Source organism: Chelon labrosus (genome assembly GCF_963514085.1).
Source record: "Chelon labrosus genome assembly, chromosome: 13".
NCBI lineage: Eukaryota > Metazoa > Chordata > Actinopteri > Mugiliformes > Mugilidae > Chelon > Chelon labrosus.
The window spans coordinates 3,777,759-3,795,172 of record NC_140346.1 but is presented as its reverse complement, the minus strand read 5'-3'; the positions used below and the strand labels follow the sequence as shown (position 1 = coordinate 3,795,172).

The following is a 17,414-nucleotide window of genomic DNA, read 5'->3' as shown; positions in this document are numbered from 1 at the left end:
AGGCTATACCAGACGCATAATCACTATACATTGATTTAACATTACCTTTACAATTAAATTCTTCACTGAAATTACAGAATAAATATATGCACATTTTTCTTCAAATCTTTGTGAGAGAGAAAACATTAAAAGTGCCTCCTAGAAAGCCGTTAGTGGGTGGCGATGGGGAATCCAGAAGCAATGGAGGGGGAAGGGGGGGCGGGTTGGGTCTTAACAAAGTGTGTGGAAATATCCAGAAAACCTTCAGCATTGTCTTATAATAATATTCACAAATGTTTTACCATCCGTGCGTGGGTGCATCTTTTTTTTTCTTTCTTTTTTTTTTTTTTTTTTTACGAGAAGCACCCTGATATAGACAGAAGTCCTCATTAATAGTAATAACCATATTAATAAGATATAAAAATTAAATAGAACACTGAACTGTAAATGTGTTGCAGTATCTCTGTTCGTGATGTGATGTGATAGTTCTGAGTAAATCCTCTCACTTCCTGCACTGAAGCGAGTGCATGCAGCAAACTGCAGTTCATTTTAATATATGTATCTTTTTTTTTTTTTTTCTCTTTTTCTTCCTCACTTTCCATCATTTCCTACAAACTTTATGTGCACGGCCTCCGGGTGTTTGTACATCCTAGTCAAAAGAGACAGAAAGGAAAAAAAAAAAAAAACCCAAGTCAGGGAGACGTCCGGCTCCCGTGCGTCTTCGTGGTGACTGGTAGCGCGTCATGGTAACTCCATAAAAACGGATTTTAGTGACAGATGTGGGATGGTTTGTATGTTTTCTTCCCCAGTGCCCCTCTTGTTTCTGTTTTGCTCTCTCGTGGGCATATAGAGATATTTATATATTATAAAAATAACGGCTGTTGACATTGCTGGCTACTCTGAAAAAAAGGCACTTAATTGAAACATCTGAGAATGGCCTCACCTCCAAAGTGACTTGGGGGGAAACGTTGTGACTGTAATATACTATTTTATTTTATATCATGCTGCTTTTTCAAGTTGATCTTTTTGAATATTGGTTTTGGGTGACTTTTGTTTCGAGGGTGGCAAAGTGAATATGTCGACTCTGTTTTGTTTTGTTTTTTTTCTCCATGGGCTAGAGACGTTAAAACCGATACGATTTTTCCATGTAAGATTTTTCCAAGACCTCGAGGTAATCCGGCTTGGTTTGAAGTTTGGCGAGGTAATCGCTTTGGGACGGGTCGGGGTAGCAGCCTTTCCCCGCCGTGTAAAGCAATGTCTCCTTCAGCCGTGCATCCTGCTGCAAATCCGGGTACTGCATGCCTGGTGGGTGCGCATGCGCCACGTGCATGTCCTTAGGTTTGGGCACTGTCCCATACAAACAGTCTACAAAGCCCACTGTTGGTGTGGGCCTCTGACTGTCAATCACTGTTGGGCAGAGCCCTCCGTTCTCATGAAATCCCGCCATGTCAGCTGTCGTGTGGTTGACTGTGACGATGGTGTTGAGTTGAGAGTTGGAGACAGCCAGGGTCCACTCCCTCTCTTTTTCTAACAAGGTTCTGTAGTTACTGTTGCTACCGCTGCCACTGTCTTTCTTCTCTGAAAACTGTGCTCTGTCCTCCTCTGCTATCTCCCCCTCTCTAGGCTTGTAGATGGGGTTGTTACACATCTGAGTCACAGGGTGGGGGATGTAATCATAAACGTGGCCATGGGCATGTGTGTGACTCGTGTGAGAGTGTGTGTGCAAACTGGGCGTCGGTTTCTCGGGTGTGCCGGGGTTCCCGGCACTGCTTTGCCTCGGCGGGTCCTCAAAAATCCTGCACTGCATTTGGATCCCTGTCAGGTCTACCTCGGAACGTTTCCGGAAGGGCAGTTTCTTCCTGCGGCGAAGAACAAAGGCAAAAAGGCCAGCAGCCACAAACACAGCAGAGATGAAGAGGATGAGGAGGCTGAGGATGAGGACAGACAGCGGGACAGCCCCTCTCCCTCCTGCCTCCTCCATGTCAGAGCTCCCTGTGGTGAGGTCGTCCCCACCAGGCAGAGCTGGGGAGGGGCCTGAAGAATACTTAAGCTCAGGACAGATGACCTCGACCTCAAGTGAACGCAGGTCCTTCCCAAAAGCGAACTCTGGTGTCTTGCACATGACATCTCCAACTACAATGACAGAGGAGAGCTTTTCTAGCCACTGTTTGAGGGGGATAATATCACAGGAGCAGTCCCAGGGGTTCTGGTGGAGGTCAATCTGAACAATGGAGGTCAGATGCTCCAGGACGCCGCGCACAGGCAAGGAAAGGAAGTAGTTGTTGCGGAGGTTGAGACGTGCAAGGTTGGTGCCCGCAAAGGCATCAGTGGGGAGGGAGCGTAACAGGTTGTCGTTAAGGAAAACCAGCTGGAGGTTTGGCATTAGGGAGAAGGAGTTGGGCTGGATCTCACGAATGACATTATACTCAAAGTAAAGGTAGCTCAACATCTGAAGGCCCCGAAACATCCCAGGGGTGAGTCTCTCAATGTCGTTTCCGTTCAGATACAAACTTTTCAGGTTCGGCAGATTAATAAAGGCGCCTTCTTGAACGTAGGATATCCGATTGTTCCCTAAATGCAATAAATCCAAACTTGAGAAGTTCCAGAAATCTGAACGGTAGATCTTCTGTATTAGGTTCCCGCTGAGATACAATTTCTTGGCATTGAGCGGCCGCGGCAGGAGCTCAGAGATGTTGTGAAAGCTTTTCTCTTTACAGTTCACCGTTAGCCCCAGGTCACTGATGTGAAGGTTGCAAATACATCCAGCTGGACAGATTATTGGGATGGGAGGCCTTGTTTGGTAACCAGCAACGGGAGGCTGGTTGATGCCTGGGTAGATGCTACGAGGGGTTGGGGGGTTCTTTGTGGGCCGGGGCCGTTTGGTAGGCTTGACACCTTTTCCGTTGTGTTCCACAGAAGAGGCTGTGTTGTGAACGGAGGAGAGCATGGAGGAGGGTTTAGTAGGCCATGTGTTCTCATTGCTGAACGGAACCCGGGGAATTCCCAGCTTGGCCTCAATCTCTGCATCGGAGAGCAGAGGACAGAGCTCACTGCGCTTGATTTCCCGTAAGTCTTTCCCGTGTAAGTGGAACGGGTACTCACACGTGATCTCGCCCACCAACGCTGTGTAAGGTATTCTCTCCAGCCATGTTTTTAACTGGACAATCTCACACACACAGTTCCAGGGGTTCTCCTCCAGCTGGATTTCCATTAAGCTCCTCCCGACGTACTCCAGCGTGCCCTTATACGGCAGTGTCTTTAATCTGTTTCCTCTCAAGTCCAGATGTGTGAGTGACACAGAGCGGAAAAGATAATTTGGGAGCAGAGGGATCAGATTGTCATTTAGTATGAGCACTCTCAATTTGTGAAGGTGCCTGAACGCACCGCTTTCAATCCTTTTGATAACGTTGTAGTCTGCCTGGAGATACTCTAAACTCTCCAGCCCCAGAAAAGTGTCATTGCGGAAAACCTCTAGTTTGTTTTCATGAAGGAACAGCCGTTTGAGTATTCCTAAGCCGTTGAATGCTCCGGCGTGGATATCTTGCAAGGCGTTATTACCCAGATTAATGGATATGGCATTGTTGAGATGGAGGAAGCTGTTAAAGTACAGCTTCCTCATGGAGTTTCTCTGCAGGTTGAGTTTGAAGGGCCGGCTCCATATCTGGGAGATCTGGCTGACATTTGTAAATCCTTTACTGTCACAGTGGACGTGGAAAATGCCCTCTTTGACCTCGCAGTAGCAGGGCTCGAAGCAGGGCTCGTCGATCTCCTCGGAGTCCTCCAGCAGTGGGATCGGGGTGGTCCATCCTAAGGCTATGGTGCTCAGCAAGGTAACCCACAGCATCCTCACTGACACCAAGGGGATGAAGTATTGGCTCCAGGGACAGAGCCACTTCACAGCACTGCAAGAGAGGAGAGAGAGAGAGAGAGAGAGAGAGAATGGAAGGGAGGGTGGGAGAGAACACGCACGCACACAAACACCCTCACAAAGTTTGAGGTGAAAGGGGGAGGCAGAGAGGAAAGAGAGAGGAGACGAAGGGTGCATTAGTTTCAGTAGAACGGAAGGAAACTTTGAAATGAACACCAATGAATAATAGAGTGACGTTGGAGACTACTTTAGATTCTGCAATATCGCTGGGTGTTTCAAACTAAACGCACGCCGGGAACTCTTGGACGGATGGCATGATACCCAGCAGCACAAACAAAGCTCCGCACTCAGACAGTTAACTTCACTACATAGGCAGGAATGCCATTTATTATGGGGCAGATATGCCGGTAAGGTCGCAATAAATCACCTCAGAGATGCTTATCCCGTGAATAAATGAAGGCAACAGTAGGCGGGTGAGGTTAGCGGAGAGGAGACACCATCCCCCTGCTGTATTTATTACATAACAGGGACCTCAATCTCTCTTTCGTTAAATGAGAGCCCAGAGAAGATCGGTGGATATTAGAATAGGTGCACGGGAGGGCTAATGCAGGGAAAGGACTGGAGTGGCCCGGATATGTGCATTGTCTGAGCAGCTTTGTCGTTGAAATGAATCTTAACCTGTGTTTAAATTCCCATCTGTGACTCATGTAAATATAACAACAAATGCGTAGGCCTAAAAGCAACGTAAACAGTGTCGTTAAGGCTGCAGACAATGCAGGGCCAGAACCGATCAGCGTAAGGAAGTCAATTATATTCCAAAAAAAAAAACAAGCGAGGAAGGAAAAAAGTCCCTTGGGTCCAGTGATTCCGATGTGCAGAGAAACGCAGGGTTTCTTTCTTGGGTTAAAAGCCCCACGTGCAAACCCACTGAACAGTGGAGCTGTCGACTTATTCACTGGAATCGAAACCATCGTTTCACCCACCCCGAAGAATTAAATCATCGCAACTTCTCCTGGCTCTCCCAACCCGCGATGCCATCTGAGGATTGGAGGCGCAAGGGCGCAAGTGGAAAGCGCAGTGGGCGAATAAGCTGCTGGTGCTGCTGCTGCTGCTGCTGCTACTCCGAGAAGCGCATGTGAGGCAGTGTTTGCATAAATCAGACTAGAAACAAATGATATCAACGTTTAAAGAAATTACCCATGTTCAGAAAGTAAGAGCAATGCTAATGGTGAAAAATAAAAAAGGACAGGCTGATCGGAGTCCGTTCAGCATCTCCATGGTGTAATGTGCAAAATCTCTCCCTCCCTCACTCTCTCTTTCTCTCTCTGTCTTTCTCTTTCTCTCTCTCTCTCTCTCACACACACGCACACACACAAACTAATTCATATATAGCCTTTTCCCTAGGCTGTGAGTTTTTATGCAAACACATCGCCGTCCGTTCGAAAGAAGGTGTTGGAAAATCCATCGCAGATGCGCTGGGAGAGTCTGCCGGAGCAGAGCCGCTGTCCGTGGTGCTGAAATCAAAAGCCCAGCGCCAGGAAAAGAAAAGAAGTAAAAAAAATAAATGAAAATACATTGTAATTCCCAAAAAGGCGTACGAGAAAAATTAAAAAAAATATCAAAAATCCCTGCGCACGTATCTCACTGCTGAAAAATTCAGTGTTTTAATTTCCCCTGTCCGTGCGTAATCCTCCAGGATATATCGATTCCGCTTCCATGTTCAAAAAAGCGCAGATGCAATTTCATAAAAGCAATAACGATATTTAAAGAAACTGTAAACGCTGCGTGCCAGGTTACATTCCCTCGGGGGTGTATCAAACCGGCTGGTATACGTACTTAGTTTAGTGGGATTCCAACTTCACATATCCTCCTGCGATGTGTCCTGTCGTCGCCCGGTGCGTCCCGCTCGCCGTCCGATGCCGGGCTGCGAGGGAGAGAACGAGACATGAGGAGGATGACCGAGCCGTTAGAGACAAACAGAGGGAGGGAAACAGAGCGGTGGGGATGGAAAGAGAGAGCAGGGCACTGAGGAGGGGACGAGGAAGAGATGCGCATGTGAATGAGCCACGGATGAATTAAAAGTGCTGCTCATCCTGCGTGGCGATTGGAAATCGATCTGTTAAAAGATGTAAACCTTCAGCGTGCATCAAAGTAAGCTGAACTAAGAGAGGTTGTGATATTTAACAAGTTCCAGCCTAGCAAGAAGCAGTCGAGAATCCCCATCTGGTTTGGTGAATTTTACCCCAAAATAACCTTGCTGTTGATGCAGAGCACAGAGCGCTTACTGAGATTCTTGCCAAGCATAATGCAGGAGCCTTCCGTCGTGACATTGGCAGGAAAATGGTGTATAAAGAACAAACGGCTATTGATCAGTCGACTGGATCCTCAAGATCCGTTATCCTCGATCTATGGGTGCTCGCTGTCCCCCTTTTGAAGTCCATGACTATGCAGACACCAGTAAGGACAGAAAAACGCGCACATCCATGCACACATCTGCATACGGCTTCCCCGTATGATATCAGAGTGAAACAGCCTATAACCACTCACCTTAGTTTCGGTCTGCAATTGGAAAGCATCGGGAAAAAAAAGACCACTAGTTTGAATCTTGTTAGATATCTCTCTCTCTCGCTCTCTCTCTCTCTCTCTCTCTCTCTCTCTCCCTCCTTCTTCTCTCACCCTCTCTCAGTGGCTGAGGCTAAAGAGAGGAGAAATGAAGACGTGATAGGAATGCAATCTCTCTCCCACTCTCACTCTTCGTTGACTCTGACTCTCTCCCCTTCTTTCTCGTCTACCACCCCCCCCTTTTTTTTCTCCAAAGCAGTTTGCTTAAAATGCAAGTCCTCGACTTGTGCCCGTCCACTTCCTCTTCCACCCCTTTCCTCCTCCTCCTTCTTCTTCTCCTCCGCCGCCTCCCGGGCGTGCGCTCAAACAGCACCGTAGACCGGGTGAGTGTTTTCTTCCTCCGGGCTTCAGAACCTCGCTTCTGTCCGGCGCTGCAACGGCAAGAGTCTGTGGATCATATCGACGGCGGCTGGGTCAGCTGCTGCTTTTTTTTTCCTCTTTTTTTTTTTCTTCTTCTTTCCTTCCTCGGGTCTGTTTCCCCGTCGTGCGTCAGAGGAGTGAGGGACCGAGCTGTGGGGGAGTGGAGGGTGGAGGGGAGGGCGGCGAAGGGATGAGAGACGCAGAGAGAGAGAGAGAGAGAGAGAGAGAGAGAGAGAGAGAGGGGAGATCTGGCGGTGAGAGAAAGAGGAGGAGGGTAGAAAAACGAGCGATGGGGACGGTTGCGCTATAGTTCTGGATGCCTGGATGCTGTCGAGAGGAGGAGAGGAAGCGAAGTGAGGAGAGGAAAGAGTGAGGAGCGCTCTGGCTTTCGCAGCGGGGGCGCGCTTTGATAAAAATAAAAAAATAAATAAGAGTTAGGGAGCGCGCCGTGCGGGGAGGGTGAGACAAGCAGACCTGTGGATGACAGTCTGGACGAAAGACGCATCTTCCCCCCTCTCTCTCTCTCTCCTCTTTATTGAGCTTCATCTAATAATAATCATAATGATACCCGATCCTTTTGGTGTAATTTACTGGGGCTGTAGTTGAGGCGCAAAAATGTGGAGTTGGCACTCCTCACCCTGCCAATGCCTCCTCTCGCCGCCGCTGTGGAGGCGAAGAGGGTGGCCGCGACTATCTCCAGCAAGCAGGGAGGGGAGAGAGACAGGGGGATACGGAACGCTTCATCTCCCCTCTCCCGTTTGCGTTGTCTTCCCCCGCCTCGCCTCCAGCGGGCAACACAAGCCCGTGTTGTGAGCGCAACCAGCTGAGGCGAGCCAGAGCCTCACAAGCACGACTCTGACGCCACCACCACCACCACCACCACCACCTCCAGCTCTTCCAGCTCTGCAAGGAGAGCAGCGGAAAGTTGAAACCTCGTCTCTTATCCTTCTAAATCTTGCAGTGCTTACGAGGCACAGCCTGATCGTGGCACAATCCACGGTGAGACATCATTAAGTGACGCCCCGGTGTCCGTGATTTTAACACAGGTTCTTTTTCCTCAACTTTCCACCCATGGTAGCAGCACTTTTAAATGTGCATTCCTCAGGAGATCCTTCACAATAAGCAGCGTCCTCTGACGGCAGTTAGCTCGTTTTCTTTTCTCCAAATTTTATAAAAATGGCTTTTACTGACTTTTATGTCTCCGGATTATGTTTGTGTTGGTGTTAGCCATGAGAACCTTTAACCCCTGCTAAAACTGACCTCTTCACATGTCATGGTGGATTAATATAGGATGTGGTGGATTAATACAGGCTGTGGTGGGTTAATATATTCTGTGTGATTGAGCCCTGGGGATCATATAGAAAATAAATGAATGAGGACTGGTGTCATCTCCCTAAATGTCGCATTGTGGAGCTCAGGACACCCTCCTGTTATAAATGTAGACTGCCAAAACAATAGGTACAGAAGTGAAACCGAATTCAATCTAATACAACAGTCCTGCACTAAGTCCGCCTTTAAGGACTGTTATAAGGTTCACTTTATGTGGTAATTCAACTGTCTGATCCTTTCGGAGGATGGAAAGGTTTTTGGAAAGCTGTTTCTGTTATTTAGGCCTAGCCCACTGACTAAAATAGGGTTGTCAACAACAACACAATACAATTCATTTGTACCAGAAACCGCAGCCTCCTTCATCAAGATTTTGCGCAGGGCCGTTCTATTAGCATGCATTCGTTTTCACTTGAAGACCTAATAAACTGGCACGTCATTGTATTCACCAGCAGAATCTCAGATCATATCCTGCGTCCAGATAACTTGTCATTACAAACCAAAGGTTAAAATTAATATCTGAATGTATCTGGAGTCTTCGGAACGTCTCAATTACAGATAAGCGTCTGCGTGATACGGTGCATTTGCTTCGTCTGTTTATCTGAACTCTTCCTTCACTGGTGACGCACATGCACGTACAGTAAGCCTTTGTCAGTACACGCAAGGGTATTGTGTGCACACACGCACGCACACTCACACAGAGCGGATGGTGGTTATAGAAGAGTGTCTGGAAGCAGCTGGTGGTCTATAAAGCTGCCATTCTTCTTCATGAAAAGCCATCATTCACTCCTTCAGCCTGTCAGCCACTGTCAGACAGACTGACATAAGGCCACTACAAACCCTTCATCCGGCTCACAGGACATGGGCTGGCCGGAGTTTGTCACCGTGAAGAAGACGTAACTTTTACAGATCAGGGCTAATGAGATCACTCGACAGAATTGGCACTTTGGCTGACACAGCAAAAAAAAATAAAGAAAAAGAAAGAAAAAAAAGTAATAAATTATCAGTTTAGGTTTGACAAGTATCATGCCAAATGAAATTGCATTTCTCTGAAGTGAAAAGAATGGAAGAGGCTAAAAAAAAGGAGGGAGAGCTACCATTTAGAGAAAGGATGCTGAGATTTTGCTTTTGTTTTGTGCTCATCTGTAACGTCATTAAAACTGTCTGAGCTTTGCCTCGGTAGGGTTAGGTGAAAGGTGGCATATAGCGGGCACACCAGACAGTGATGTTTGTAAAGGTTATTTGGATTGGTTTTGGAGGCCGCTGCCAAAGAACGCCATCCTGCAGACAGAGGCACTGGATCAGAAAGCACAAGAATGGGTCGACCTGAGGGTCTAATCAAAATTAGCGGGACTAGAAAACCAGAAAAGCTGTGCCGCTGTAACTCTGATTTAAAAAGGGAACGGAAAAGCACAGACTGGGTTGTCTGGACATGGCAACAGGCGTTAAACTCAACTTGGTCGTCGGTGACATTTTAAGGTCATCACTGCGTGATAAAGGGACATCAGTGACAACTCTGTTACAGACGGGTCGCACATAGCACACTGGGAAATGGCTGCTCAACCACAGCTGCAACTTGAAGAAAAAGAGACTGACAGATGTACGGTGCGGTCCATCCAGCAGAGGCACGTACGCTTTTTATTTAAAGCTGGAATGTGGGACATTCACACAAACGTCTGATAAATTCAAACCCTTGCCACATGCGTTCACGAGATGCTAATCATGGTAATCAGTACAAGATTTTTAATTTTTTTTTGCAGTAGACAAAGATTTAAATCTGTTTTCAGTGGAGACATTCCTGTAGAAGGGTGGCATTGAAGCTCAAAATGTTCATTTTAGCGTGCAAGCTATAAGCCTAACATCCCAAGCACTATTTCTCTGTACTCAATGTATCAAGGTTAAACAAAAGTTTGGTCTCCATGACAAACTTTCCCTCCAATTCATGCGTCACCTTTTTAAACTTTCCTGCCGCCTCTCTGCTTGTCGGGGTGGGTTTCAGTGACTCACCTCGTGCCACCTGGCTAAGTCCTTTGTGGACGACAAGGGGTGGGAGAAGGCACAGTCAAATAATTCCCAATCTATCGGTCTGTCCATCTATCCGTCTCCCCTCCTGTCAGTCTGCCTGACTGCTCCGGAGTCGGTGGGACCAATATGTCACTGGCCTGACTTTCTTGATGTCCACTTACATCCTCACCTGGCTGCCAGCCCACCAGACCACCTGCCTGCCAGTCTCTCTCTACGTGATGGCCTGCCACCCTTTTTTTTGCTTGCTTTTATGTCTGTCGCTCTCTGCCCATGAGCCTGTCAGAATGACTGCCCGTCTGACGGAGTTAGGCTTATACTGATACAGACCAACAAAAACTGATTCAGTCACACAAAGATTTAAAATACTCAGCTTTTGTGAATTGAGAACATGTCCTACATTTCTCAACAGGAACAGGAATATTTTGTCCTCTTATAAACATTACTTACTTGACAGAAAGCACCAACTGGAGATTCTCTATTAGTCTGACAGATAACTGTATCATGGATCTGTCCACATGCCCAACAGCAACACAAATGTGCCATCATGTATGCATGATACACAGGGCTTTAATCAAAGCACCTACCCCGAAAAGAAATATGACAAACTGTCTAATGTGAGATTTCTTTCATAATATTCAACGGATTGTACGTTCACTGAATATATTAGGAGGAATGTATAAGGTCGCTGACTGACAGCCTATAGCATGAAGCTCTAGATAAGGAGATTGTGTCAAGAGAAAAAAAAAAAAAGAAATCAGTGGCTCCACTCTTAAAGTTTTCTTTGTAGTTCAGAGCCTGGCCTTGTTTGAAATTTCAGTGTGTTTCCAGTGTGAGAATCTACCCTGGCCCAGGCTTTAAGAGCAGTGGCTGGGGAGAACTTTGACTTGGAACAATCAGCGGCACAGAAACACATTCTATGAGAAGATCAATTTGGGTTTGCATTCATTTTGAGCAACGCTCATTTTCAGCACTGCTGAAGACTTTTTTCTTCTTTTTTTTCCATCCCCATGGAACCCTACAGATTTTTTTTTTTTTTTTTTTTTTTTGTGGAAATTGAGCTGAACCCCATGTGCTTCTTTTGATATCAAGCATTATAAGTTTCCTTTGTGTGAGCATAATCTCACAGGATTAGTCACTGCAAATGTACTGGGCCACAAAATAAGGTAAATGTCACACTGGGGTTTGCTCTGTTGAATTCTTCCTAAGTTTATGAACTCGGCATGTGTGTGTGTCTGTTGGCCGCTGAGCAGCACTTTAATGTGGTCACGTCTGGGTGATCGGCCCAACAGTGCGAATGAACTTCAGAACAAAAGAGCATCCAAATATAAAACAGACACCGCCTGGACAGCCTACTCCATCCTCAACCTAACACTAACCCTGACCCTAGATCAGGTCTTAACTTTTAAATGGTTCTGTGAAAGGGTGGGAGGAAAAAAAAAATGCCTCAATTTTCCATAAAAAGAGTTTCATAACAAGTCCTCATAAAAATGGTAGAAGTGCATACACAAACACACTATCTGACATTGAAAGAGAGGAAGTCGGCGTAGCAGCCGTTGTCTCATGAGAACATTGCATTGTGAGGACAGGCTATAGTGTCTTTGCTATGAAATGAGATACCATCGGAGCTTGTAGTCATAAAACTCAGTGCTCATTACACCACACAGCAAGAGACCACAGGAATGGTACCTTTTATAATACAATGTTTATTGTTAGCTGCTTGTATAATTAGAAAATTAAATATAGCAATTTAATGGGAACACTGTCCTGTCTGCCTCATCACTGAATTTCATCAGTCCCATGTCCCTAGATACAGTGAATGTGAAGCATGTCCCTCCACACGGACAATTGCACACTTGCACGGTGGTATATACCGATCAGCCACAACATTAAAACCACTGACAGGAAAAGTAAATAACATCGACCATCTTGTGACAATCCGATATTCTGGGATCCAATGGGAAACATAGCAATGACACTCCTTGATGGCAGCAGCCATCCCCAGCAGGATGCAGCCTGACACAGACACACACACACAAAACAGTTCAGGAACAACTCAAAAGACATGAAGAACAGCACAAGGTGTTGACCTGGCCTCCAAATTCACTAGGTCCCAAACTGATCAAGTATCTGTGGGATGATCCACAGAGGCCCCTCCCCTCAACTCATAGCACCCAAAGGCCCCCACTAACAACATTCTGTTACCAGACACCACAGGACACCCTCAGAAGGCCCATGTCCATTCTCTGATGAGTCACAACTGTTTTGGAGGCACAAGGGAGACCTACACAATATTAGGAAGGTGGTCATAATGTCCAAGGTACATACATTTGCATGGTTTTGTCACCGCTAACCCTAAATGAGTCATGGTTTAGGTATCGGCTGTTGTTAATCCAAGAATCTGATTCCTTGCAGACTAGATTAATGTAACTAATATTAGGAAAGGTTAAACTGAAACAGTCAATGTCCTGTCACCTCACAACAAGAAGGGGCAGTGTCTGAAGGTGCCGACCAGCTGGAGCATTTTTATGTGGAGTTTGCATGTTGTCCCTGTGCTTGTGTGTTTTTTCTCCTGGTCCTCCAAATGTCCAAAGACATGCATGTCAGGTTATTTGGCGATTTCTAAACTGGCCTTTGGTTGAAATGTGAGTCGTAATGGTTGTTTGTCACAATGGACTTGCGACCTGCCTGTCTAGGGCTTACCCAGTGCCAGCTCGGACTGGTTCCAGCTTCCTGCAGTCCTCCTTAGAATGAACGATTATGGGTAATGGATGGATGGATGGATGGATGGATGGATGCTTAGGTGACAAAAAAATCAAAAAAATACCCCTGTCTGTAGAAAACAAGACCGGTATACTTGATAATTCTGCAACACCCAAAATTACATTCAAAGTGTTTTATGCTTATTACTGGCATTGTGATCATGCTTACCGGAACTAAACTATGGCTGAGGTAAGAGAAAAACAATATTTGATTAGGGGTAGGGAAAGATTCGCTAGGATTGACGTATTTACCAAAGCTTATTCACAACCTTGACATCCAAGTCCTGATTCTTTGTACTTTATTACGTAAACAAACAAAATCATTGATACAGAGTTTAATTGTATTGTATTTCCCTGGGATACTTTGCTGTGGTACCAGACATCTATCACCAACTTACCTCTGCCACAAGATCAGTGACCTATACCACTGTCTATCCACCAACGTATTCTGAATTTGTTACTGCAGAAACTTCAATCAGAAACTATTTTGCCGTCTGACAATGCGACACTACAACTACTGTAAGTACAACAGTACTGAAAGTTTCCTGATTTATATCTCAGTAAAGCCCTCATAAGCAGGTCCATCCCTCTGGAACATCCTGCACAGATCTGACCTCAAACAGATCAGTGACCTTTAGAGACAATTACCCCCGATTATTTTGCATGTGTATGTGTGTGAGCATTCATGCATGTGTGATCCTGTATACTCCTTTCATGCGTGATCTGTTTGTCTTCTAGCAGTCATGCTGGGTGACTTTTTGAGCCTATGGCCAGATGGCGTCCTCTCCAGAAGCATTCTCTCTCTCTCTCTCTCTCTTTCTCTCTCTCTTGCTCCCTCTCAGACACAGACACACAAGCGTACAATTTACTAGCCTACCACCTCTTCCGCTATCTCTCTCTGCTTGCTGTAGCCTCAAACTGTCGGAGCAAAAATACCCACAACACGTCTGCTGAGAGACCTAATTCTCACACACTGCTCTCCCTGGAGATCTAGAGAGAGGGCCAGAGACAGAGAGAGAGAGAACATTAGTTGCTGCCTCAACTTGTTTTTTGGGGTAAATTACAATGGCAAAGGGAGAAAGAGAATGTTGGGGAAAGGTCTACGACGGTGGGCTGAAATCGGAAAAGAAATCCTCTTCCATGCATACATACAGAGCATGGGAGGATACATAATTTTGCCTAGTAAGCGTAAGCAGCAGCTAGCTCCAACTCAACTTTGGAAAAGAACGCAGAGGGATGTGAAACAATCAAGGAGAAAATGTGGAGAGAGGGAAAAAAGTTGCCGGAGCCTCATGGGAGATGACATTGGAATTCATAACGGCTACTATATGGACTTTATCTTTCCTCCTGCCTTTCTTCTTTCATCCATTTTCATTAGCCTTGAATGTCTCCCCTAAGAGTTTGGCATCGTACATGGAAGGCACGGCAGGGATGAGCCGGAAACACTAACGCGAATATTCAAAACTGTGAGCGATAATTATTCAGTTACAGTTATCTTGTGTGGATGGCCCAGCTGCCTGTAGAGTCTGGCTTATTACCAAAGTGTGGCAGGTTTGATACTCGAGCAATGTGTGTTCCTGAACAAGTGTCAGTGCCATTAACTTGCATGTAAATTACATAAATAAAATTGCTTAAGAGCAGTGTCCTTTTGTGCTCTCAGGAGAAAGGACATTGTGGGCTGGTAGAGAGATAGTGTGCTCCGGTGGTCCCTGTATAAATATGGATTACACTGGTTTTAATCCAGATGGATCAGTGCTGCAGCAGGCATTTTGTGGCTCCCATGAAATCAAAGAGTGAGACGGTAACTCTCTCTTGTACTTTATTTGGTGACACTTTCACTGTACACACAGTGATCAGAGTCTTGGTGTCAAAGAAAGATGTAAGGCGGTGACATTGCTCATTGTTGTTTATCACCATGAGCGTCTCTTTGACAAGTTTTTCCCTGCATCCCAGTTTCTGACAGAGGGAATGAACCCAGAAACTCGCAGAACTGGGTCATCTCTCTGACATCTCTGTGACAAGATTAGTTCTGGTCTTGGGCCAGTTTTTGTCAGCTTGACCGAGATAGAAAGTCACCACTGATAGAGATGTAAGCTTTGACGGCTATGGTAATAAAAAAAGGTCTGGGGAAACTCTTGACGGGTAACAGGTGAAACTTTCAACTGAGCTGGAAACTCGCACCACAAGGAGCTCCATCAATTACATTGCTTCAGTCAATTACGTTTAGAATGAATGCCACATGATTGTATAGTGTTCAAATAGACGCAATATAACCACTGGATTTCTCTCAAGACCGAATAGCTGATATATAGCCTATCCCATACTTTTACTGTTTTATTATGCCTCCACTTCAGCAACACCTACGACTGGAGACATTACATTTTCGTATTGCAAACATCCGTCTCTCCATCTGACGATCGGAGCCATTCCCGTCAATGCCATTTCTCAGGAACACCTTGATGTAATTTCTTCAGATTATTAACAAAGGTAAGGATTTGGTGGTTAAAAGTTCAGGTCACTGTGGCTTATTAAGACACATTTATGGGTATAAACTGTGACTTCAGAAAGCCTTTAAAGAAGTTTTTCAAATTTGGCACAAACATCCAGTTGGACTTACAGATAATGTAAACAGACAAACATCTGAGGTCAATGCCACCTCACAGAACACAATTTTGTCTTAAACTCAACAAATCATGCTCCGATTATGACAACATTTCACACGGTGGTCTCCTACTGGGATAAAACGATAAAATGACAACACTTTATATCCAAAGACTGAAAGGTCATGTTCACAGTGGCATCACAGTGTTTCTCAAAAACACTTTATTTAATCAAAATAGACATACAGTCAATGTAAGTTGCAACTTTGCCGTTTCCATATATATTACATAAGGCATTGACATACTTATATGAGATGTTAATTCTGGTTTTGTACTGTTAGGAGCATAAACAGTTTTGTGCATCATCCTACATGACTAAGTCACTGTGGATCAGTCATAAACTCTGCCATTACATAAGTCACACGCCGATGAGGTGAGTCATTTCTTATTTTTAACTTAGTAATTTCTTGATCATGGGAACGATAAGTAAAAAATAATCTGAATAGTGAATGTCTCAAGATTTCCAAATTAATATAGACAGTGTAACATATCTAACTACCTACCTTCAAGAGCAGCGATTGCCTTTTTAAAGTTGCATGTGTCATGAATTTGGAATGAGATGTAACAGCGTGGGTAGGAGGATATTAAATATAAGGTGACAAACTTAATAAAAGGGCACAGTTTGTGGTGCTTTATAAACATTGTGTCCTATGAACCTCTACTTCCACATTGTCCACTGTTAACTCACTTAAGCACTGAAGTTGAAACATTATGACCACTGGCAGGCGAAGTGAATAACACTGATTATGTCTTCATCGTGGCACCTGTTAGTAGGCAGGATATAATAGGCACTAAAATGGATGTATTAGAAGCAGGAAAAATGGGCAAGCGTAAGGATTTGAGCGAGTCAAGGGCCAAACTGTGATGGCTAGATGACTGGGTCAGAGCGTCTCCAAAACTGCAGCTCTTGTGGGGGGTTCTCGGTCTGCATTGGTCAATATCCATCAAAAGTGGTCCAAGGAAGGAACAGTGGTGAACCAGGGACAGGGCCATGGGGGGCCAAGGCTCACTGATGCATGTAGGGAGCGAATTGCTGACCCTTGTGGTCCGGTCACACAGATGAGTTACTGTTGCTCAAATTGCTGAAGAAGTCAATGCTGGTTCTGATAGAAAGGTGTCAGAACACAGTGTATTGTAGTTCATCACACATGGGGCTGCATAGCACCAGACCAGTCTCAGTGCTCATACTGACCCCTGTCTATCCCCAAAAGGTGCAACTTTGAGCACGTGAGCATCAGAACTGGACCATGGAGCAATGGAAGAAGGTAGCCTAGTCTGATGAGTCACGTTTTCTTGTACATCATGAGGATGGCTGGGTGCATGTGCGTCGCTTACCTTGGGAACACACAAGGCAAGCCGGCGGAGGCAGCGTGATGCTTTGGACAATGTGCTCCCTAAAACCTTGGGTCCTGCCATTTATGTGGATGTTACGTTGACACGTACCACCTACCATAGCATTGCTGCAGACCATGCTCTTACATGGAAACATTATTCCCTGATGGGCCTCTTTCTGCAGGAGTGTGCACCCTGCCACAAAGCAAAAATGGTTCAGGAATGGTTTGAGGAACACACGAGTTTGAGGTGTTGGCTTGGCCTCCACATTCCCAGTCCAATTGAGCATCAGTGGGATGTGCTGGACAAACAAGTCCGACCTATGGAGGTCCAACTTACATGACTTAAATGAGCTGCTACATCTTGGCGCCAGATACAACAACACACCTTCAGGGGCCTAGTGGAGTCCATGCCTCGACGGGTCAGGACTGTTTTGGCAGCAAAAGGGGTACCAACCCCATAGGGAAAGGTGGTCATAATGTT

General features: G+C 45.6%; 1 protein-coding gene across 1 annotated transcript; it reads right to left on the bottom strand.

Moving 5' to 3' along the window:
- Positions 1 to 1,102: 1,102 nt before the first annotated feature.
- On the bottom strand, positions 1,103 to 3,877 carry slitrk3a (SLIT and NTRK-like family, member 3a; the record flags this gene model as incomplete). Its single annotated transcript, XM_084558044.1, has 1 exon — positions 1,103 to 3,877. Exon 1 carries the CDS (start codon positions 3,821 to 3,823, stop codon positions 1,103 to 1,105), a length of 2,721 nt encoding a protein of 906 aa, XP_084414170.1. The 5' UTR covers positions 3,824 to 3,877.
- Positions 3,878 to 17,414: the final 13,537 nt, after the last annotated feature.